The sequence below is a fragment of the Microtus oregoni genome, unplaced genomic scaffold, assembly GCF_018167655.1.
Source record: "Microtus oregoni isolate MIOR12 unplaced genomic scaffold, Mior012 000008F_ref0000371, whole genome shotgun sequence".
Taxonomy (NCBI): Eukaryota; Metazoa; Chordata; class Mammalia; order Rodentia; family Cricetidae; genus Microtus; species Microtus oregoni.
This window is the reverse complement of record NW_024543067.1, coordinates 35,527,804-35,551,850: the sequence shown is the minus strand read 5'-3', so window position 1 is coordinate 35,551,850 and position 24,047 is coordinate 35,527,804. Positions and strand designations below refer to the sequence as shown.

The 24,047-nt window shown below is 41.0% G+C and overlaps 2 protein-coding genes across 2 annotated transcripts; both read right to left on the bottom strand.

Annotated features, from left to right (window-relative positions):
* Positions 1 to 1,773: 1,773 nt before the first annotated feature.
* LOC121451304 (methyl-CpG-binding domain protein 3-like 2B) lies at positions 1,774 to 2,430 on the bottom strand. Its single transcript, XM_041656774.1, has one exon. The coding sequence runs from the start codon at positions 2,428 to 2,430 to the stop codon at positions 1,774 to 1,776; it is 657 nt and encodes a 218-aa protein (XP_041512708.1).
* A 20,077-nt stretch (positions 2,431 to 22,507) lies between these two features.
* Positions 22,508 to 23,800, bottom strand: Ubtfl1 (upstream binding transcription factor like 1). The gene has a single exon (XM_041656773.1). It carries the CDS (start codon positions 23,798 to 23,800, stop codon positions 22,508 to 22,510), a length of 1,293 nt encoding a protein of 430 aa, XP_041512707.1.
* Positions 23,801 to 24,047: the final 247 nt, after the last annotated feature.

The window sequence follows — 24,047 nt, the reverse complement described above, 5'->3', positions numbered from 1 at the left end:
ACATCCCTTAGCCAGGATTTTCCACCTCTGCTGTGCACCAGGATAACTGAAAATCTTGTTCAAATGCCTGCTTTCCTTCAGCAGGTCCAAGATTTGCATTTTTCACTAGCTCTCTATAGTCCCTGCTTTCAGTAGGAAAGTGAAGACCACAGGAAGAATATCTATTTAATTCCACTTTCAAAAATTAATTGCTGCCAGGGGTTGTGGCTCACGCCTTTAATCCCAGCACTCGGGAGGCAGAGGCAGGTGGATCTAAGTGAGGCAGGGGGAGGCCAACATGTTCTACAAGAGCTAGTTCCGGGATAGACAGAGAAACCCTGTCTCAGAAAAGAAAGAAAGAAAGAAAGGGATAAAGGGAAGAGAAAGAGAGAAAGAGAGGGAGAGAGAGAGAAACAAAGTAAGAAAGGGAAGAGAAATTGTTCATTTAAAAAAACTCAGTTGGTGTGTGGGTGCACCCCTCGCGGTCCTGAGTTCCTTGCTTGTGCTCTCTCTCCTTCTGCTCCTGATTTGGACCTTGAGATTTCTGTCCGGTGCTCCAATGTGGGTCTCTGTCTCTGTCTCCTTTCATCGCCTGACGAAGGTTAATATTCAGGAGGATGCCTATATGTTTTTCTTTTGATTCACCTTCTTATTTAGCTTCACTAGGATCACTAATTATAGGCTCAATGTCCTTTATTTATGGCTAGAAACCAAATATGAGTGAGTACATCCCATGTTCCTCTTTTTGGGTCTGGCTTACCTCACTCAGGATAGTGTTTTCTATTTCCATCCACTGAGACAATGGGGATGTTCTATTGGGAATCCACCAAGGCCAGCTGGCCTGGGTCTGAAAAAGCATGGGATAAAACCGCACTTGCTGAACATAGCTGACAATGAGGGCTACCGAGAACTCAAAACAATGGCAATGGGTTTTTGATCCTACTGCACGTACTGGCTTTGTGGGAGCCTAGGCAGTTTGGATGCTCACCTTACTACACCTGGATGGTGGTGGGTGGTCCGTGGACTTCCCACAGGTCAGGGAACCCTGATTGCTCTTTGAGCTGATGAGGGAGGGGGACTTGATCGGGGGAGGGGAAGGGAAATGGGAGGTGGTGGCGGGGAGGAGGCAGAAATCTTTAATAAATAAATAAATTTAAAAAAACGAAAAAAAAACTCAGTTGGAGTTATTGAGCGCTGTAGAGATGGTAACATCACAATGACAAAATGTTGGGCATGCATTGTTTGAGTAAGAAATGCTCACCTAGTGATGCTTTAGCAATCAGAACGTAATAAGTAGGAGGTAGTATCAAGATATAATCTTCAGGCCAAGCGAGGAGGTAAAGGCAAGCAGATCTCTGTGGGCTCAAGGACAGCCTGGTCTACAAAGAGATTTTCTGGACAGGCTCCAAAGATAAACAGAGAAAGCCTGCCTTAAAAAACAATAAAAGGAAAAAATAAAAATCACTACTGGTTACAGTTTTACCTTTTAAAAAAAGCTTTAAAGGGAGGGATTTGGGTATTCAATCATCAGGGTAGGGTTGTTTTATTAAAACAGACATTAATGCTATGGGCAGTAATGGTGCAAGCCTTTATTTAAAACCAAAATCCTGGCGGCTCTTGGTTCATAGCCAGCCTGATCTCCAGAGTTCCAGGACAGCCAGGGCTACCCAGAATAAACCTATCTCGAAAAACAAAATAAAACCCAAAAGCCCTACAAGTAAAAGGAAGTTCCTTCGTGGAGTCCACCATGCTCTCACTTTCCACCTTTGCTTCTTCCACTTCGTCCTCACCACTCTATCCCTCCATGTTCTCTTCCTGCCTGGCAAGCCTGTCGAATTCTAAGGCCTCGGCCAGTCTCTTCCTGGCCCTCGCCACCCTCCGGGACTGTCTCCGGATATCCGCAGCAGTTACTTGTTGAAGGTTAACAGATGGCGACAGCTCAAGAGCCATTGGCACTGTCACCCCTTGACTGTAGGATGGAGGTGGTGACTGTTCACGTGCCCCTCGCTCTGTCCCTTCTGACTTCGGGGATTGGACAGAGGTGAACCTTGAAGTGTGCAGACCATTGACACTACTAGCAACCATGGCTCCAGCCCGCAACCTTCGTGCAGTTCTTTTTTCGGGATTAGAAAGACACAGTGGACCTAGTAGGTTCCCTGTACCGTCTTCAATGTGATATTCCTGCAGTCTCCTGAATGTACAGAGCTGCTGGGGTTTCTCCAGTGTCTCCTCTTGCCTCTTGTGCCTGGTGCTATTTTCAGGGTGGGCCGTTATTCTGGTCACAGAACTTTTGAAGATGCAACTGGTCATCCTCACAGGAGAAGTTGCCCTCGCTCGGTGTTTGCTCTTGTGCTTGTTCCGGACAGCCTGGATCCTCTTCTGTAATTTCGGAGGTATTATACTCCTTGTGAGCCTTCCCTTTAGAAAGAAAGTAAAATGTAAATAACACATGGATGGAATCTACTAAGAGTTAGGCTGAATTTTCTCAGCTTGTGGATCGTCTATTATCCCTTTTCTCTGAAGAAATGGGTCTCAGATCACAGGATGGGCTAAAGTCATCTGTGAAAATTTCTAAATGTCAAATACCTGTAACCCAAAAATTTCTAGGGTGGGGCCCAGAATTACAATGTGTGCTGGGTTCCCAATGTTGCTACAATAAAGACTCTAGTCATCGGGCTTCAGCAACATCTAGCTTTGATACTATTACGGATAGGAAGCTAGGGGTCTCTACACACTGATTCCCTCCATCTAAGTTTATGGAGGAACACTATAGGTGTTCATGTAGGGATAAAAATCATCCAGCAATGCATTTCACAAAAAGACGCCTTGTCATTATGACCTGATGAAGTACATTTGTAATTTCATCCAGCTACTTTTAACAAGTAGTTTACAGCTTTCCACAGGGTATCAGTTTGTGCCGATTACAACTATGCATTAAATTAAAAAGGTTTAAATATAAAGAAAAACACCACGAATGAATATTCTACAATTAGTTGCTGGCTTGGAAATGAGTTTCCTGAAGGTCCCTCCATGGTTTTAGAGCTGGTCAGAAAGACTCCACTACTGAGATGTAGACAGGGTCGGAATTGCTGGAAATTCAGTCTTTCTCTTCCAATTCGCCTTTTATATAGGAGAAGAGATAGATAATCAAATTATCAGACAATCCAGCCTACAGATAAGCCAATGAGTGTTAAAATTGCTAGGGAAAGCCAGGCGGTGGTGGCGCACGCCTTTAATCCCAGCACTGGGAGGCAGAGGCAGGTGGATCTCTGTGAGTTCGAGACCAGCCTGGTCTACAGAGCTAGTGCCAGGACAGGCTCCAAAGCTACAGAGAAATCCTGTCTCGAAAAACTAAAAAAAAAAAAAAAATTGCTAGGGAAGCCGGGTGTTAGTGGTGGCTCATGCCTTTGATCCCAACTTGGGAGGCAGAGACAAACTAAATCTGTGCATTGGATACCAGCCTGGATATAAAGCCATTTCCATGACAGTTGAGAGACACAGAGAAATCCTGTATTGAAAGCACAAGTGGATGGGCAGTGGTGGTGCACACTTTTAATCCCAGGATTAACTCGGGAGGCTGAGGCAGGTTAATCTCTCTGAATTTAGGCCAGCCTGGTCTAGAAGAACTAGCTCCAGGACTGGCTCCAAAGCTACAGTGAAATCCTGTCTCTGAAAAAAAATGATAGCACAAGTTGATTATAAAAACAATCGAATAATCTGATCTACGTGTAAGTATGAAGTCACCACTAATTTAATTAGCATACCATTATCTCACCAAGTTTTTCATATCAGTATTTTAAATACATCCATTATTCTCAATAGTTGAATATTTTCAAATACATTCTATAAAAACAGAAATAGAGGTTTCTGTAAAGATAAATGCTCACACATGTTTTAATGACAGCTTCTCACTGTAGACAGCAGGCTGGCCTAGAACTAACAGAGAGCCTTTTGTCTCTGCCTTCCTCCTACTGGGATTAAAGGTGTGCTTGACCACACCCAGCCCAACACCTTTTGTAACAGATAAAATTTTAGAGAATATTGTGCTTTATAAAAATAACACAAATGGATGTTTTAATAGGGTACAGAGGTATGGAAACAAAAATATATTTTCTTTTTTTGAAATGGTTACACGCTAACTTCTGCTGCCCTGGAGTGTAAATATATCCACCTGCCTGCCTCTGCTGAGTTAAAGGTGTACACTGCTGAGCCCGCCTTCATTTGTACCTTTCCGTATTCTTTTAGTATCTGTTCGTAGTTTGAACCTTGGCTGCTAGGTTACTAGGTCAGCTCTCTCTCATTGGACTATATCCCCAGACCTTCCACATTCACTAATGAAAGAGGGCTTTACTAACTTGCCCAGGTTGACCTTGAATTTGAGATTTCCTTGTGTCCTGCTTCTGAGAGACAGAGATCTTACAGTTTCTGCCTTCCAGGTGCGGAGATCAAAGGTGTGCTGGAACACACCCAACAGGACACTTTTTGTACAGGATAAAATTAGAGAATATTTATATGCCCATCAGGGCCTGGTGTTAGGAAAGTAACCTGGATCGATTTCACTAGGAATTATTTTCATTTAACTTACATACATTATAATACTCTTTATACTCTATAATTTAGTTTACAGTATTTGGGATCAAACTTGGGGCCTTGTAGTATGGTTAACAAAACCTTAAAGACAGAAATTGGGGTTCAACCTGAAGGTCAGAAAAACAAAGCAGCTAGCCACTGGCTCTTACCTCTACCTCAGTCCAAAATGACTATTCTGCCTCAAGGAATCTCAGAATGGGACTGTGTGAGAGAGCTGTCTCCTCCCCTCCTGTTTTATCTTCCTCTCTATAGCTGGGATTAAAGGTGTGCACCTATACCACGCAGTTCCTATGGCAAACTAGTGTGACTACTGGAATTAAAAGTTTATCTTTACTTTTATCCCCAACCATTAGGGGTTGAGTAGTACTACATTCAGCAATAATCTAATGTTACATGTAAGAATTCAGATTCCATATCCAGGAACCGAGAGGTCTGTTCTGATGAATTTATTTTAGCACTTTGAAGATTATGTTTCATCCTATCTAATGTTAGCTGCCAGTCCTTGTTCAGTTACATAGCCAGTGTTTTCTCATAGTCCCTAAAAACATTCTCATTAGCTGGTTTGTTTTTCGTTTTTTTGTTTTTTGTTTTTGCTTGTTTTGTTTTCTCCATTACTAGGAATTGAACCCAGGGCCTCTCGAGTCCTAGCAAGAATTGTCACTGCCCATGTCTCTAGCTCTCCTTGGTTTGTAGAACATAATATAGTTCAGAATTGTTAGCATGAATTACTTGGAATAGAAAATGTTGACTTGATTAAATATGCAGTTTGGTCTCTCTCTCCCATGGTTTGGAACATATTTGACCGCAGTGGGTTGTTTGTTTGTTTAGGAGATGGTGGAGCTTGGGTTTATTTGTTTCTGCCCAGTTTGATATAGCACAAAGCTTACCTCAAACTTGCTCTATTCCTGTGTAGTCAAGCATGACCTTGAGCATCAGAACATCCTGCCTCCACAGCGCTAGTGTTCGCATTAATAGCAAGTAGTCTCTTACGCAGCTAGGCTGGATATTTTGTTTCTGAAACTCTGTCTTGGCCATTTAACCACATTTCACACAATTATAAGTCACTTAGTTCTAAATTTTCAAATGTCCATCACTTGTTACTTATGAAAATTTTAGGTTGTATTGCTTTCCTAACTTATGACCAGATCAATCTCTTACTAATTTCTGCTTACTATTATCTTAGAATTTCGGTTCGAAATAATCAATATTTTTGCCAGGCATGGTGGTGCACACCTTTAATCCCAGCACTGGGAGGCAGAGGCAGGTGAATCTCTGTGAGTCCGAGGCCAGCCTGGTCTACAAGAGCTAGTTCCAAAACAGCTAGGACTGTTACACAGAGAAACCCTGTCTCAAAAAAACCAATAAATAAATAAATAAAACAATCAATAGCTTTAATTTAAAAATAAAAGAATGGAAACTTTACAGTCAGTGAAGAGAGTATAATTTCTATGGACACAATAAATTAAAAAGAGGCAAAATTATAATTTGTAACACCTTATATTAGTTGTTCATATTTATCAAACTAGTTCAAGATAGGGAAAAACCATAGTGTGGTTGAAGAGATTTTGGCCACATACATCCAGTAAATTACATCTCAAAAATAATGACAAATGGTTTAGAAAATGGGTGGCAAATTTGGTAATCCCTTCACAAATGAAGTTAAAACAAATGGCCAATAATCATCTAAAGAATATATTCAACTTTGCTACTTTATGGTGAATTTATTTTAAAAAGTCACAGTAAACACTATTAGGTAGTGTTTAGGTAAATTGGAAACAATAGCAATCATAGGTGCTGAGATCATTCAGTGGAGGCTCATGGGAGATCAAGTTAGCCCATTCGCCCTGAGAACTCTTAAGTAGTATTTCTAAAAGCTGTAAATACAATATAAGTAAATTGTAGCAGGCACGGTCACCCCATCACTCAGGAAGGTGTGGCAGGGGATTGCAAGCTCTAGTTCCCTCTAGGTTAAATAATGAAATCCTGTCTCAAAACACAGACACAACAACAAATACGATACTCCCCTGCACACAGCCAACCATCTCCACCAACCCTCTACACTTTCTACTTTGGTCTTGGAAACTAGAATCATAAGAGCTGTAAACTAGAATGTAAACAAATATACTCAGCAGCAAGACATTGGATTTTTAAAAATGCAGTATTTGCAATAGACAGAGCTCCATACAGCAAGAATTTACATAAAACAATGATGTAATGAATATTAGGAAACATCTCACACACAGGGTGACAGCTGTTACAACTGTCAGGGGACCATGCTTCTCTTTTCTGGTCTTTCACACTGGAGTATCTTCCTTTAGCCTTGACTTTGCCTTCTCTCTACTTCTGCCTCATTTACACTGATGATAATGCATACATTAAAGCTTCGCCTGGCCGGGAGGTGGTGGTACATGCCTTTAATCCCAGCCCTCAGGAAGCAGAGGCAGCCGGATCTCTTGTGTATTCAAGGCCAGCCTGGTCTCAAGAACTAGTTCAACCTAGGTGGTGGTGGTGCACACCTTTAATCCCAGCATTAGGGAGACAGGGGCAGGCAGATCTCTGTGAGTTCGAGGCCTGACTGGTCTGCAGTGTGAGTTCAAAGACAGTCAGAGTTATACAGAGAAACCCAGTCGCAAACAACAAAAACAAACAAACAAACAAAAAAAAAGAGCTCATTTCAAGGACAACTATGGCTGTTACACAGAGAAACCATGTGTCCCCCCCCCCCGAAAAAAAGCTTTACCTGAGAAAAGTTAGAGGAAAATTGCCTCTTGTTAAGGGCCCTGGGATAGGAGTGTTGTGTTCTGAGTTAAACAGTACTAAGTTAAACAGTACTAAATTGAACAGTACTAAGAACCAAAATCACTGTTCACAGTAGTGAAAATACTTTATTGTAAGACCCTCTCTTAATGTAGTATTTTTCTTATAATAGTCAAGATGTTGAATGCTGGGATAATTTTCCTCCCTGACAGTTGTAAAACCCTTCCTGTAGCCATAGCCAGCTTAATTGAAGAACTAGACACTGGATAACCCCAACCCTAACACTAACCCTGATTAGTCAGGCTTCTCCAGAGTCACAGCCATATAAAATGAATATATAGAGGAGTTTAAGGTTATGACTTACAGGCAGTAGTCCCACAATGGATGGCTATGAATGGAAGTTCAAGAGCCCAGTGGCTGCTCAGTCCCACCAAGGCTGGCTATCTCGGCTGGTCTTCTGTGTATGCTGGAATCCTGAAGAAGCAGACTCCAGTGAAGGAATGGTTGTCCCGAGAAGGTGAGGGCAAGCGAGCAAAGACTGAACCTTTCTTCGTCCATCGTTCATATATAGGCTTCCAGAAGAAGGTGTGGCCCAGATCTGGATTAAAGGAGTGTGTCTTCTGGCCTTTAGATCTGGATCAAGATAAGGAGTGGTGACACGTGCCTTTAATCCCAGCTCTCAGGAGGCAGAGGCAGTAGGATCTCTGTGAGTTCGAGGTCAGCCGGGACTACAGAGCAAGTTTCAGGGCAGGCTCCAAATCTACACAAAGAAACCCTGTCTCAAAAACCAAAACAAAACAAGAAAGATCTGGATGAAAAACTGTTGTCTTAGCCGGGCGGTGGTGGCACATGCCTTTAATCCTAGCACTCCAGAGGCAGAATCAGGCGAATCTCCGTGAAATCGAGGCCAGCCTGATCTACAGAGTGAGTTCCAGGACAGGCTCTAAAACTACAGCGAAACCCTGTCTCGAAAAACCAAAAACAAAAAATCAAAAAACTGTGTCTTCCATCATCAAAATGTAGATGAAAAGTTTGTGTCCTCTAGCCTCAAGATCCAGATCAAAGGTGTTCCCTCCATTTCTGGATTGCATTTCACTCCAGGTATAGTAAAGTTCACAGCCAAGAATGCCAGCACAGGTGTAGTGGCCGCCTGTCAACATGACAATAAGGCACTACTCCTGTATCGCAGCGCCTGCACTACAGCACCATTCATGAGCCTCAGGAAAGGGGCTAGAGATTGAAACACACAAAGACACACACCTCTAGTCACTGGTAAAGAAGCTTTTTATTGAATAGCACCACGGAGGCTTATATACCCAACATAGTCAAGTGGGCCAGAAGGTGAAAACCTCATCTCCTGATCCTCAAATAAGGATAAGGCAACACATGCTCCGGAAGCAGAGCTGGACACAGCTTTTGGTAGCACACATCAGAAGGCCAAGTAAAGGTCACTAGCAGGGGGGACCAGCTGGAGGCCAGGACTCCAAATGGTCCCAACACACAAATATCATTGATTGTTTTTCTTTGCCACTTTGGGGACTCTTTCGTATCAGAGCCTAAGCTTTAGGTTGAGTCTCTGATGTCTTCTGTCCCTCCACAATTGCTTTAATCCATTGGCTGTCCTATTTATTGAGTCAATTCCCTCCTCTGTGTCATTAACTTAATGTTGATATTAAGCTACTTCTTGCTGCTAAAATATCATTATAGTCCCCAAAGTATGGTTATGAGTCTTTTTTGTTTTCTTTATTCTCTTTTTATATTATCCCCTCCTTTTTCAACCTACTCACAGATACAGTTCCATCAATTTTCTATTTCACATATCACTTGGGCTTCTTGCATTTTCTTTATATTTGCTCCTTTGTCTGCTTTGGTTGTGATTTTTATTACTATAGACTCTTCATTCTGTCTCTTTTATCTGGTGTTTGTAGCATACACAGAATTTTCACACCATTTCTTCTCTTTCAAAAGATTTTAAATTTATTTATTTGTTTTATTGTGCTGTGCACTCCATGTGTGTCGTGCCTGTGGAGGCTAGAAACGGGCACTGGATCTTTTGAAACTGGAGTTACAGATGGTTGTTCATTACCGTGTGGATGCTGGGAATCACAGCCTGATCCTCTGCAAAAGCAACAAGTACTCTTAAACAGTTGCTGTCTCTCCAACCCCCATTCCTTTTAACCAAATACATTAAGTTTACCCACTGCTTTTTTTTTTGTTTACTATATATTTTCTTTTCTTTTTTTTTTTTTCTGAGACAGGGTTTATCTATGGCTTTGGAACCTGTCCTGGAACTAGCTCTTGTAGACCAGGTTGGCCTCGAACTCACAGAGATCCGCCAGCCTCTCCCTCCCGAGTGCTGGGATTAAAGGTGTGTGTCACCACCGCCCGGCTCTACTATATATTTTTAATTCTACATTATTTTCATCTAGTTTGTTATCCTGCTGGTATAAGCATAGGGCCAGGAAAGCTAGTAGGCAGGAATTCAGCATTTATTAGGGAACTTGGAACTTCTCTGTTCCTGAAATCTTTGATATGATCACTATAAACCTGTGAACACATGCCAGGGTGTTCACTACCTACTGGGTCTATCTCTCTTCCATCTCAGACTGTACCTTTTTCCCCCTCACTTTTTAATATATATTTTTAAAAAGTAAACTATCCTTTTTCAGTTTACATACAACTCCCTCCCCTCGTCCCATTCCCTCCACCATTTCCCCTTCCCCATCCCCCCTCCACTCCCCAGAGAGGGCAAGGCACATTGCTCTGAGGAAGAACCAAGGGTCAAAATGACCTCTTACCTCATCTGATCTGGCAAAAGCTCTCCAGCCAATTATTGGCAATAGCCCTTTTGAATAAGCCAATCACAACCCCCTTGCTACTGTTGCCTTCTTCTTTAAAAGTAGCCTGTTCCAGCTATTCGAGGTCTCTTGGCTTCCCAAATGCTGAGGGTCTCTGTCATGACAGAATTAATAAAATCCTCATGCTTTTGTATCGGCTGTGGTGTGAGAGGTGGTCTCTGGGGGCGACTTCTCCTTGGTGTTTGGACGTTAGAGTCCAACAGTTCATCTTTCTTGGTCTGGGTTACCTCACTCAGGATGGTTTTTTTCTAGTTCCATCCATTTGCATGCAAATTTCAAGATGTCTTTTTTTTTGTTTGTTGTTGTTGCTGTTGTTTTTCCACGGAGCAGTACTTCATTGTGTAAATGTACCATTTTCTTTGTTGATTCTTCAGTTGAGGAGCATCTAGGTTGTTTCTAGGTTCCAACTATTACAAATAATGCTGCTATAAACATAGTTGAACAAATGCCATTTTAGTATGATTGAGCATCCTTTGGTATATGCCCAAGAGTGGTATTTCTGGGTCCTTAGGTATTTTGATTCCAGACTGCACCTTCTTATTTATACATTTGTAGTGGGTCATGCACACATCATTTGGCTACTTCTGCTCTAGATCTGTTTATGGCATTGTGCAATATTGTGTCAACTAGCTTATGCCAACAAATACATTAATGTGCTGTTGATATAACATATGAACACACACTGTTATGTATTATATATGGCATTGTATCAATACACTAACTTACCATAAACATATTAATGCATATAGGATGATCTACCTTTCTGCTAGATTTTCTTTCTTCCTTTCTGTCTTTTCCTTTTCTCTCTCCCTCTCTTTGTATTTCTTTTTTTGTGTTTTTATTTTCTAGGAAAAATATAATATCATTGACTTGTCAAAAGGCCTTTGTTCTTTTTACTGGAACTGATTAATTTTCAAAATAATCTGAGAATCAATACAGTAAATCTTACAATCAAGCCCCAGCATACGTCTCCTTTTAGTTAATTAACTATGTATGCGATATGTGATAATTTTTAAATCTCTGAGCATTTTATATTTATTTATCTTGAAAATATTAAATATTCCCTTATTTTTTAAATGTTTGATTGCTGGTGTATAGAAAGTCTGACCTGTATGTAAATGTCTTGTGAGCTAATCATGATTGTCTTGATAACTATGTAGTTAGCTATCTTCAGTTCTGAAGGAGGGTAATTCATCCTATTGCTCCTAATCATTTTGTCTCCTTTTTTAAAAAAAAAAATGTGTATGCTTCTTAACAAATTTGAGGGCTGTCATCTGCAGTGACAAAGTCTCTTCTAAGCTGGCCCTTCGGTCAGTTTCTCATCCTGTTCTCAGTGGCTGCCCTTTGCACACATGGATCTCCCTGCTCATCCTGCAGGCCTCCTGTGCCAAGTGCCCCAAGCTGCTCTAGTTCTCCTGGCTCCAAATTTCATCTTGGATCCAGATGCTAAATTTGATTTTCTCTTTATTTATTTTGTGTTTCTATTCAGAAGTGTGCTTTTCGGCTAATATTTAAGAATAGGTTTTCTGCACCTCCACACAATGATACGTTCCTGCGCCAACACAGTAAGCCAGATCAAGATAAATTGAAAAAGTTTAGCAAAAGACTTATTGAGCAAACCAACTCACAAGTGGGTTCTCTGGTTCCAGAGATCAAGGCCAGAGAAGTGACCCTGAACTAAAACAGGGAGATTTTAATAGGCTGAAGGCAAGGAGTGATTTTGTGTTCACCACAAGGTGGGCTTGAACTCAAATATCGTCAAAAATTGAGCACTAAGGTGGGAACTTAGGTGGCTGCCAATTTCAAGGCAGGAAGCTTCAGTATTTGCCAACAATGCAAGAATGGGCTTTTGGGCACCTTTCCTTTGTTTGGAGACTCTGATCACGCAGGGTTGGGGCAGGAAATGGGGATTCCCTGACAAGGCAGGGGTGAGCCGGAATCTCCACCTGAACATTTAAGGCAACTTGGGTCTACAGTTATCTGGAACTCATAGCATCTGGATTGACTTTTGCCAGGATACTCACCACTGCATCATGGAAACAGTGAACAGACATGGTCTTTAGGCTCTAACAGGTGCTCGTTGTTTTGCTGACTCCTAGAAGACTAATCGTGATACCTTCCCTCCCTGGGAGGGCCAGGATTTTCCACCTCTGCTGTGCACCAGGATAACTGAAAATCTTGTTCAAATGCCTGCTTTCCTTCAGCAGGTCCAAGATTTGCATTTTTCACTAGCTCTCTATAGTCCCTGCTTTCAGTAGGAAAGTGAAGCCCACAGAAAGAGATTATCTATTTAATTCCACTTTCAAAAATTAATTGCTGCCAGGGGTGGTGGCACACGCCTTTAATCCCAGCACTCGGGAGGCAGAGGCAGGTGGATCTCTGTGAGGTCGAGGCCAACCTGGTCTACAAGAGCTAGTTCCAGGACTGCTAAGACTGGTACACAGAGAAACCCTGTTCCAAAAAAATGAAAAAGGAAGGAAGGAAGGAAGGAAGGAAGGAAGGAAGGAAGGAAGGAAGAAAGGAAGGCTGAGTTAAACAGTGGTGGCAAACACCTTTACTCCCAGCAATTTGGAAGCAAAGACAGGTTTATCTCTGAGACCAGCCTGGTCTACAGAGTGGGTTTCAGGACACCTGGGGCCACACAGAGAACCCTGTCTCAAAAAATAAACTAAATTAATTGCTAATAGCAGTATACAAAGGATATAACAACAAATGAGAAAAGACTGGGGCAGGTTCTATTCACGTCTACAATTTAAGGCATAGGTGTTTGCCTGCTTGATTTTCACCTCCTGTGAAACTGGGGAATTCCTTGTCACCTAAAGCCTCCAAATGAAGAGTGTCTTTGTCATTTGATTGAACAATTGTGGTGGTTGAGTGAACATGCCCCCCCACTGACTCCTGTGGAGTGGCACTCTTTAGGAGTGTAGCATTGCTGGAGTAGTGTGTCACTGTCGGGTGGGCTTTGAGGTTTCATCAGCTCAAATCAGTTCTAGATCAATTTCTCTTCCTGCAGCCTACTGATCTGTATGGGAACTCTCAGCTCCCTCTCCAGCACCATGCCTGCCTGCATGCTGCTATGCTGCCCACCATGGCAACAATGGACTAAACCTTTGAACCTGTAAGCTAGCTCCAATTAAATGTCTTTTTCTCTTATAAGAGTTGCCGGGATCGTGGTGTCTCTTCACAGTAATAGAAACCCCAACTAGACAGCAATCTGCATTTCTCAGGTAGCTTATTGCCACATAAACTGCAAAATCAACTAGTAGCTAGAAAGTCAAAATCAAAAGGATCACAGCTTTACACTGCTGAAGTATGCACACTAATAAATCTTAACTATTCTAAATTTTAGACATTTTATAAGGCTGGGCAAGCAAGCAGCTACACTTTCTAAATGGGTCTTGTGGAGTGGTTTTCACTTTCCTTACGTGGTTCCCATTGGGTATTTCTTGTATGTTTTTTTTTGTATGATTTTATGTATGTTGGGTTTCCCCTTTACCTAACTAGAACCAAAGAATGACAGAATTGTGCAGCTAATCAAAATTACTTGCAACTTGGTGCCATAGAAACACTCTTTTTTACATAACAAGAATTACTTCAAACTCACAGAGGTCTGCCTGCCTCTTCCTTCAGTCCTGGGATTAAAGGCATGTGCTACTACTGCCCAGGCTGACTTTACATTTTTATACTAAAGTTTTATTCAGTTCTGTTTTATCTGCAGTATACTGTTATTTTACATGTACATGAAAGTATATAAAATATAAACATTTAAAGCATATTTTGATCACTACAATCTCTTTAAAAACAAACAAATGAACAAACTACTATACCCTGCAAAATTATCAATCACAATAGATGAGAAAGAAAAACATTTCATGATAAATCAAAATTTAAACATTATCTATAAATCCAGCTCTATAAAAAATTCTAGAAGGAAAACTTCACTCTAAAGAGTTAATTATACCCCCCCAAAAAAACACAAGAAATAAATAATCTCAGACCAGTAAACCAAAATTGGGAAAAATCACCCCACTGTCACAATAAAATAACAGGAATCAATAAACACCACTCATTGATAAATCTCTGAGTAGTAGTGGATAATTAATAGTAGTAGACAATTAGTTGTCTCAATCCCACAAGAAAAAGACACAGGCTAACTGATGCAATTAGAAAACAGGATCCATCTTTCTGCTGTGTCCAAGGACAGAGATCATCTCAGGGTTAAAGAATAGAAAAAGGTATTCTAAGCAAATGCACCCAGGGTCAAGCAGATGTAGCATGGTAATATCTGACAAAACAGACTTCAAACAAACTGACCAGAAGAGACAGAGAAGGGTACTACATAGCCGTGCAGTAGAGGAGGTGGAAAGATTGTAGAGTCAGAAGGAAACGGATAACTTCAAGGAAATGAGTCTTCTGGCCACAAAAGGACTGCTGCACATTTGAACTCCCAGAGACTGGGCCAGCATCTGCAAATGTTCACATGGGATTCTAGTACTAAGAAGGCAACTGAACGTGGACTGCCACTCCTAACCAAGAAGTTACCTCCAACTAACATCTGCTTAAAAGGGAAAAAAAAATAGTCTTCTCCAGTGGAGTCTCACTGGGTATATTAACCACACTTAAGCATAGCATCCATGCCTAGTAAAAGATGGCCAAACACAAAAAGAACTCAAAGGTACTGTTAACTCAATGGTACTTTTGTAGGGTTTTTAGTTTTGTTTAATTTTGGTCTCATATTGCTTTTTGGGGGGTATTTTTGTCTTCCTTCCTTGTATATTCCAGTTTCCAATTTTGTGTTTTAATGGATTTGTGTGTGTGTGTGTGTGTGTGTGTGTGTGTGTGTGTAAATTTCTTGTGGTTTTGTTGTTATTGTTATGGTTTTGTTTATTTGTTTGTTTGTCTTCTAAAGAGAAAGAGAAATAAAGGTTATAGACTTGGATAGGTGAGTGGGAAAGTTGGGAAGATCTGGGGGGAATTGAGTGAGGGAAAGCTGTTCAGAATATATTGTTTGAAAAATAGTTTTGATTAGAAAAAGTGAAAAAGAGAAAAGAAAGAGATGCCATAATGAAATCTGTGTATTTACAATTAATTGAAATAGAAAGTAAAAATTTTAAAAATGTAGATTACAACGGCATGCAAGACTGGAACCTTTCTTCTGTATTAATAAACAACAGAAAATGGGCTTGCTGTTGAATGCTTTCAATGTCACCAGTGTGGAGATTTAGGCTGAAAACAAAAATAAAGAATAAGAGATACAATTCTGTGTGAGGATAGTGGAAAATGTGTTCCTCCATGTAGAAGTAAACACGTAGAGCGTTAATTGGAAAGGCCTATAAGACACGACCTGAATGTGACTCTTGTGGACCTGAAGAAGTTGTGGATTCATAGGGTATCATGCAACATGAATCCCATTGTCACGGGTGGGGAAATGAGTGGATGTCTTTCATTTAATGATTGTTCTGGGCTCCAGAACTCAGCCCTTTTCTGCTTTGCTTTACACCAGAGTCATTGAAAGCCAATAAAGGCCTGAGACACTTGATTTGCATTTGACTGAGGCACAGAGGATCTGCTCCCAGCATTTAGTCCCCTTGACTGGTGATTTCAGGATATCCAGACTTCTTCTATGGCTGTGGTCTATGGCCCTTTGCAAGATGTGAGGAAGTTAGTAGAGCTGTCCACCTTTTCACATTGTACACCAGGCTGGCCTTGAACTCACAAAGATCCACCTGCCTCTCCCTCCTGAGTGCTGGGATTAAAGGCGTGTGCCACCAAACACCCGGTCTTGAGGCTGTGTTTTATAGATCATCTTCCTTCCTTAATGAGACTAAGTGTCTGGATTAAATTTGTCTTTTGATGTTTGTTTGTTTCTTGAGACATTGTCTCTTGTAGCTTAATCTAGTCTCTAAAATACCTGAAGATGACCTTGAATTTTTGACCCTTCCATTGGCACCTCAATTACATCTCACTTCATGTGGTGCTAGGGGAGGAACCCAGGTCATCATGAATGTCAAGAAAACACTCTGAACCTCATTCCCAGCTTCGTGTATGGTTATATATGTGTATGTGCACATCTATGTCATCCACATGTGTGTGGTTATATATGTTTATGCGCACATCTATGTCATCCACATGTGTATACTCATATATGTGTATGTGCACATCTATGTCATGCACACGTGTATGGTCATATATGTGTATGTGCACATCTCTGCCATCCTAATGATGTGTTTCACTTCCTTTGAGACAAGGCCTCTCATATGTCTGGAGCTCAACAGTTGGGACAGGTTGATTAGCTAGCCAGTGAACACCACTGAATCTCCAGTCTCTGCATCTTTAGAACTCAGATCACAGCACCTAAATTTTTAAATGGGGTTTCTGGGGATCAGTCTTGGGTTTTCTTTTTTGCAGAGAAAGGATATTCTGACTCTGGTGGTTTGAATGAGAATGGCCCCCATAGGCTCATATATTTGAATGCTTACTCATCAGGGAGTAGAACAATTGGGGAAGGATTAGGCGGTGTGGCCATGTTGGAGTAGGTGTATCACTGGGAGGTTTCAGAAGCCACACTAGGCTCAGAGTCTCTTTCTTAGACTGCTGCTTATACATGAAAAGGTAAAGCTCTTAGCTACTTCTCCATCACCATGCCTGTCTGCTGTTATGCTCCCTGCCATGATGATAATGGACTCACTGTCTGAAGCTGTAAACAAACCTCCAATTAATGGTTCCTTCTGTAAGTTGCTTTGGTTACAGTGTCTTTTCACAGCAACAGACATGGACTAAGTAATCCATTTTCCCAGCCCATGCCTATAATTTGCAGTGATAAGGAGCTGATGGTTTAAAGCAAACGATTTTTAAAACCTGTGAAAGAAGACAGTTACAGAAAAAAAAAAATTCAGCAGGATTCCCCATGTTTGGCCTATTGTTTGAGTGAGGGTCTCTGCATCAGTTCCCACCAGTTTTTAGATGAAGCCTCTCTGATGACTTTTGGGCTAGGCACCAATATCTAACTATAATAGAAAATTTTCTGAATAGAAACAAGGAAGGACTGGATGGGGAGAGGGGAGTGAAATGAAGGGACTGGGAGGAGAGGAGGGAGGGGAAATGGTGTTCCGGTTGTAAACAAACAAATAAATAAATAAATAAATAAAATCTTTTGAAAATACAGACATCTAGGTGCCATACCAGAAGGGAAATGGAGGCAGGGGTTGTGGTCATGAAGCCATTAGTTTTCCTTTATCCCCTGCCCCTTCCCATTCAGTCCTGCCAAAGGCAGGACATACATTTTCATCTACCACATGACTATAAAGACCAACCTTTTTGGTTTTGTTTTTTCACTTTTCTTTAAAAAAAAGAAAGAAAGAAAGAAAGAAAGAAAGAAAGAAAACAAACTATCTTTTTTTCATTTTACACAACTATCCCAGTTCCCACTCTCTGCCCTCTTCCCATTCCCTCCATCTTCCTCCCACGGCACCCCCATCCACTCCTCAGACAGTATAAGGCACGTTGCTTTGGGGAGCAAAGGCCCTCCCTACTATATCTAGGCTGAGCAAAGTATCCATCCAAAAGAAAAAAAAATGGGTTCCCAAAAAGCCAGTACACACAGCAGGAAAAATTCTGGTGCCTCTGCCAGTGGCCCCACAGTCTGCTCCAGCCATACAGCTGTCAACAACATTCAGAGGGTCCAATTTGGTCCTATGCTGTTTCCTTCTATGTCCCGCTGGAGTTAGTGAGCTCCATTAGCTCAGGTAAATTGTCTCAGTGGGTGTCCCCATCACGGTCTTGACCTCTTTGCTCATATTCTCGCTCATCCCACTCTTGAACTGAAGTTGGGGAACTCAGTCCAGTGTGGGACTCTGCCTCTATTTCCATCAGTTACTGGATGAAGGTTCTATGGTAACATGAATGGTGACATCAATCTGACCACAGGGTAAGGACAGTTTGGGCACCCTCTTCACTATTGCCTAGGGTCTTAGCTGGGATCATCCTTTGGATTCCTGGGACTCTCTCTAGTGCCCGGTTTCTTGTTAGCCCCATAATGGCTCCCTCAATCAAAATATCTCTTTCCTTGCTCTCTCCATCTCTGTCCCTCCTCCATCTCTACTGTCCTGTTTCCTCAAGTTCTCCTCCCCCTTCCTATTCTCCTCTCCTCTTCCCCATCCACCTTCCCTTCTCCCCCACACCCATGCTCCCAATTTTGTCAGGAGGTCTTTCTTAGGGTTCACCTTGTTACTTAGGTTCTCTAGGGTCATGGACTATAGGCTCGTTATCCTTTGCTTTACATCTAGTATCCACTTACGAGTGAGTACATACCATGGTCATCTGTCTGGGTCTGGGTTACCTCACTCAGGATGTTTTCTAGTTCTATTCATTTGTGTACAAATTTCAAAGTGTCATTGTTTTCTACCACTGAGTAGTACTCCATTGTGTAAATGTAGCACATTTTTCTTATCTATTCTTCAGTTAGGGGGCATCTAGGTTGTTTCCAGGTACCAACTATTACAAATAATGCTGCTATGGACATAGTTGAACAAATGCCCTTTTAGTATGATTGAGCATCCTTTATGTATATGCCTAATAGTGGTATTGCTGGGTTCTGAGGTAGGTTGATTCCCAGTTTTCTAAGAAACTGCCATACTGATTTCCAACGAGGTTGTACAAGTTTCCATTTCCACCAGCAATGGATTGGTGTTCTTCTGCTCTACTTCCTCTCCAGCGTAAGCTGTCATTGATGTTTTGATCTTAGCCATTCTGACTGGTGTAAGATGGTATCTCAACATTATTTTGATTTGCATTTCCCTGATGTCTAAGGATGTTGAACATTTTCTTGTCTTTATACCATTTGAAATTCTTCTCATGAGAATTCTGTTTAGTTCTGTACCCCATTTTTAATGGAGTATTTGAAATTTTGATGTCTAATTTCTTGAGTTCTTTATATATTTTGTAAATCAGTCCTCTGATGTGGAGTTAGTGAAGAACTTTTCCCATTCAGTAGGCTGCCCTTTTGTCTTATTGACTGTGTCCTTTGCTTTACACAAGCCTCTAAGTTTCAGGAGGTCCCATTTATTTATTGTTGTTCCTAGAGTCTTTGCTATTGGTGTTATATTTTGGAAGGGGTCTCCTGTGCCCATGCATTGAAGGCTACTTCCCACTTTCTCTTCTATCAGGTTCAGTGTGGTTGGACTTATACTGAGGTCTTTAGTTGCTTTGGACTTAAGTTTTGTGCATGGTGATAGACATGGATCTATTTTCATTCTTCTGCATGTTGACATCCAGTTATGCTAGCACCATTTGTTGAAGATACTTTCTTTTTTTCTATTGTATAATTTTAGCTTCTTTGTCAAAAATCAGGTGTTCATAGGTGTGTGGATTAATATCTAGACTTCTATTCAATTCCATTGGTCAACCAGTCTAGTTTTTTTGCCAGAACCAAGCTGTTTTTATTACTGTAGCTCTATAATAGAGCTTGATGTCAGCGATGGTGATGCCTCCAGAAGTTCCTTTATTACAGAGGATTGTTTTTGTTATCCTGGGTTTTTTGTTTTCCCATATGAAGTTGACTAATATTCTTTCAAGGTCTGTGAAGAATTGTGTTGGGATTTTGATGGGGATTTCACTGAATTTGTAGACTGCTTTTGGGACCTTTTAAAGAGGACTAACATGGGTCAGCCGCAGAATGCATGGCTCCAATTTCCACACTTCATGACAGACACAATGTTAGGAATTTGCTCATCAGGCATATTCCTATGATTAGAAAATAATATTTAAGTCCTAAGGAGGGTAAAGTGATCACCAAGGACATGCCATCTCTTACTAAACTGAAAGTCTCATGTCTTTGACTGCTCTCCAGCTAGGTTACAGTAGTGAAGTCCTATAGTTAGGTTCCCTGAGAGGCAAGCATATAGAAAGAGGGACCATGACTAGGTAGTAAAGATGGCAAGCTTCCAAGAAACCTAGCTTGCTCCTCCTCAGACAAAAAATCAGCACCTTGAAACAATCCTGGTGGACTTTTCTGCTTCCTGTAACCTCCCCCCCCCCACACACACATACACACATACACACACATCATTTACGGACCAACCAGTGAAGTTCAAGGCCAAAGCAGGGTATGTTTACACCACTGCTGTGGGCCAATCAGCCATCCTGTTGTTTAGGGGATGAAAAACCCAGCCCTGCCAGAGCCAGAAGTTTTAAGCTTCAGAGGTTTTCCCCTGCTTTCTAGAAGGTCTTTCTGTCTGTATATGTCCCCCTCTCTCTAAAAGAAGCCTTTCTCTAATGACTGACATTGTGTCCTGTATTTGAGATTCTTTTGCTGCCATCTCTCAGGAACATGTTTTACCCAAGCCTTTTAATTCTTTAACTGACAGAGAAAATGAACCAAACCCAGATTCCCTGATGGTAACAATAGATGACAACGTTACCTATGCTTAACTTCAGGGCTCATTCTTGGAGCAAATGACAAGCAGCCTCCTGTAGCCAAAGGAGGCTGTAGGCAGTTGTAGAACACCAGTCAAATCCTTTCAGCTTGAAGCTGCTGAAACTTTTAGCTTCTCCTCTTAGCTTGTCCTTACTGGACTACACATGGCAGGCAATGTTCTTGCATGGATCCTTACAGTATGAAGCCTGCCTGGAGGAAAGATTCTCAACAGCCCTGCTTCTAGCTAGAGCTGAGGCATGGAATATCTTGTGTCATTGTGTCCTCCTCAAATGCCTGCTCCAAAGGAGCTGGGGATGCTCATATTTGCTTTCCAGGCCTTGCTGGGGACTGAGGGTGAGAATACCATGCATTTGAGTTGTGCATGATCGGTGGCCATTCCTATAAATTTGGATATCCTAAACCAAATCTACAAAACTCTAAACCATTTTCATGCTTTTCCAATCTTAGGACTATAGGCACCTTAATTCTATTAAGAGACAGTAACTTCCATTTGAGACAACAAAATCTTGTCTCCATATTTTATAGGAATATGCTATAAATGGTTGAATGGACCCCATATACTTTTCATCTCTCCACTTTGGATTTCAGGACTTTTAATTTCCCAGATTGGGGATGCAAGATCAATCAAAATAAAAGGTGATGACTAAATAGACCACTTTTGTGGCCCAAAAGTAAAAGTAGTAACAGTACTCTCCGTGCAGGTCTAGAGAAGTCTGAGGATTACACTATAGAAAATACCATCACTACATGATTAAAGATAGGACAAAATTAATAAACATCATTCATTAAAATTGTTTAATTGTATATGTAGATATTCACTTCTGGCAACATGTTACAACTTAATTCAAATTCATATATCAACACAGTTACACAGCAGCAAATCTTGTAAGTTTCAGCTGAAAATTTTTAAAAAGACACAAATTTATCACAACATGTTTAGAAGCATAAGCAAATCAGAGAGGGGTACAAAATTGTAAATGTTGCAAAATATGCGCCCAAATAATTTTTTGGGAGACCACATAAACAATGATTCATTAAGATAATAATGACAATACACTGTAAATTAAAAAAAAATATTTTGGCAAATTTCACCTTAAGTAAATGATAAATATTTGAATTGATACATTTATTTAACTGGATTTAAACATTATATGCTGTAAATATTTATAAAAAAATCCTAGTACTTTATTAATATGTAAAAGTTTTACAATCTATGTGGGAGCTAAAATAAATAAAATGAATTTTATGTACAAATATTAAGATCTCAAAGGTTTTAAACAAATACTATAAAGCTAATATTTATAAAAACAGCTTAGACTATTCAGAAGCAAAATGATAAAAAAGTAACATTAAATATATTTAAAATGCCACTAAGAAAATAATCAGTTGTGTGGTGCTGATGAGTGTATTAAAGACATCAAATAAGGTCATATAAGAGAATAGAATATTTATCTGTATCTATCTGTTCATGTGTCTACTTATCCTGAATATCAAACGTGAGATTCGCTGTTTGAAACAGCAAGGACTAAAAAGCCCTTCCTAGAATTAACTGATACCACTTGTCTACACGGTGCCTAACTTTGTAAAACTGGCTGTTCTTTGTTTGAATAAAATGTAAATAACTTTTGTGTGCTGTCTCAGGATCTTTCTAAACCTATGAACCTGATGAAGACAATACTGTGGCAAACTCCCTTCTCCCCAAACTGTATTCCTTTGTATTTAGTTTGTATTTAGTAAGTAAAGGAAGGATGCAGGATTTAAAAAAAGAAGTAAGGAAGTACCAAAGCACAGAGAAGACCAGTCCCTCTCTGTCCGGGATGCCCTGGCTTTTAAAGTATGATTTAGGGTAGGAAAGTGACTAAAATGAAGTCTAAATCTGAGAAGTCCACTAAGGAACGTGCCCGTCATCTTCATCTTCATCTTCACTGCTAGCGGAGTCCAAGGAGCTGCTAGAGGAATCCGAGGAGCAGCTAGAAGAGTCCGAGGAGCAGCTAGAAGAGTCCGAGGAGCAGCTAGAAGAGTCTGAGGAGCCGATGGGGTCTTCCTCTTTGCCATTTTCCATCATATTCTGCCCGCCTGCCTGGGAGCCACCATCATAGCCCTGAATAGTCTCTGAGGAATCTGTTTCAGGAAGCAGCAGCCCTTGCATTTCTCCAGAACTGGATTGGAGCTCCTCCGTGGCTGAGGTGGACTGCTGCTCTGTTTGTCCAAATTTGGGGCTTCTGCCTCCAGACATGGCCAAGTTCTTTCTCTTACCACAAGTGGCTTTTGCCTCTCGATATGCGGTGGCTTCCTCGGGAGACAATCCCTTGAGCCAGAGGTCCATCTCCACCCAGTACTGTTTCTGTAACTCTTCGACCTGACAGTTATAATGCTCTCTCAGGCTCCCTGGGACTTGATGCCACCGTCTGCTAATCTCAACCCAACGTTCCCTTAAGGGTAGATGCTGCAGCTCCGTACTTGACCATGAATCTTGGTGAAATTTGTGATATGCATTTATAGGGGGTTTCTTGGGTTCTCCCTGAAATTTTATCACTGTAGAAAATGTTTTGGGAAATTCTGTTTCTAGAGGAGACTTTAGGTTTTTCATATCTCCTTGTGATTTCTTAGGGACTTTAGTTTGGTGGCTCTTGGGCACTCTATATTTCTTATAATGCTCTATACCAGGGTGAGTTTCCTTGAATTTAGCCAGTTTTTCCGGAAATTCTTGTTTCTCCTTCTGGAACTCCTGAATATATCTGTCCTTGATCTCCTGTGGCAGCTGCTTGTATTTCTCAGCCAGGATTTTGGTCAGCTGTCGGTTGTTGTACTTGGGATACATCTGAGAGTATTTCTCCAGATGCTCCTTGTAGAAGCGCAGATAGGCAGTCAGGGGTCTTTTGGGGAAGTCGGGATGTTTCTCGATTGCCTTACTTCTGCGAGATTGTTTGACATGTTCGGAGGCTTCCAGCAGTAACTCTGACAGTGTGCGGGACTTCCTCAGACAATGGGAGATCTTCGTCCATTTCTGTCTGCACATTTCTCCCGAAAACTGCCCAAAAGCCACTTTGTTCCAGTCAAGGTCTTCCAGGGTTTTTTTGAATCCTCTGGAGTCATCCAAGGGGATAATATTCTTCATGCATTCCAGTAACTTCAGATTATCTCTTTTCGACCACAGATGTTGATTATCAGGCGATGCCATTACTACTTGAAGTTCTGTGCCCACTAATTTCTTAGTAGTGTGAACACCTCAACAGGAGCTCAAACTGCTCAGTCACACACACACACAACTTAGTAGGTGGTTTCTGAATCCACAGTTTGGGGAATCTGTATTTATGAGGAGAAATAAAAGAATATTAGACTTGATTATTGGAATTTACCAAAAACACCAGGTATCACTTGTAACATGTTGCTTCTATACACCTATTTTACTGTTAGCAATGTAAATT

Excerpts from the sequence above, each read along its gene's own strand:
- LOC121451304 (XM_041656774.1), bottom strand. The coding sequence starts at position 2,430 with ATGTGTTATTTACATTTTACTTTCTTTCTAAAGGGAAGGCTCACAAGG.
- Ubtfl1 (XM_041656773.1), bottom strand. The coding sequence starts at position 23,800 with ATGGCATCGCCTGATAATCAACATCTGTGGTCGAAAAGAGATAATCTG.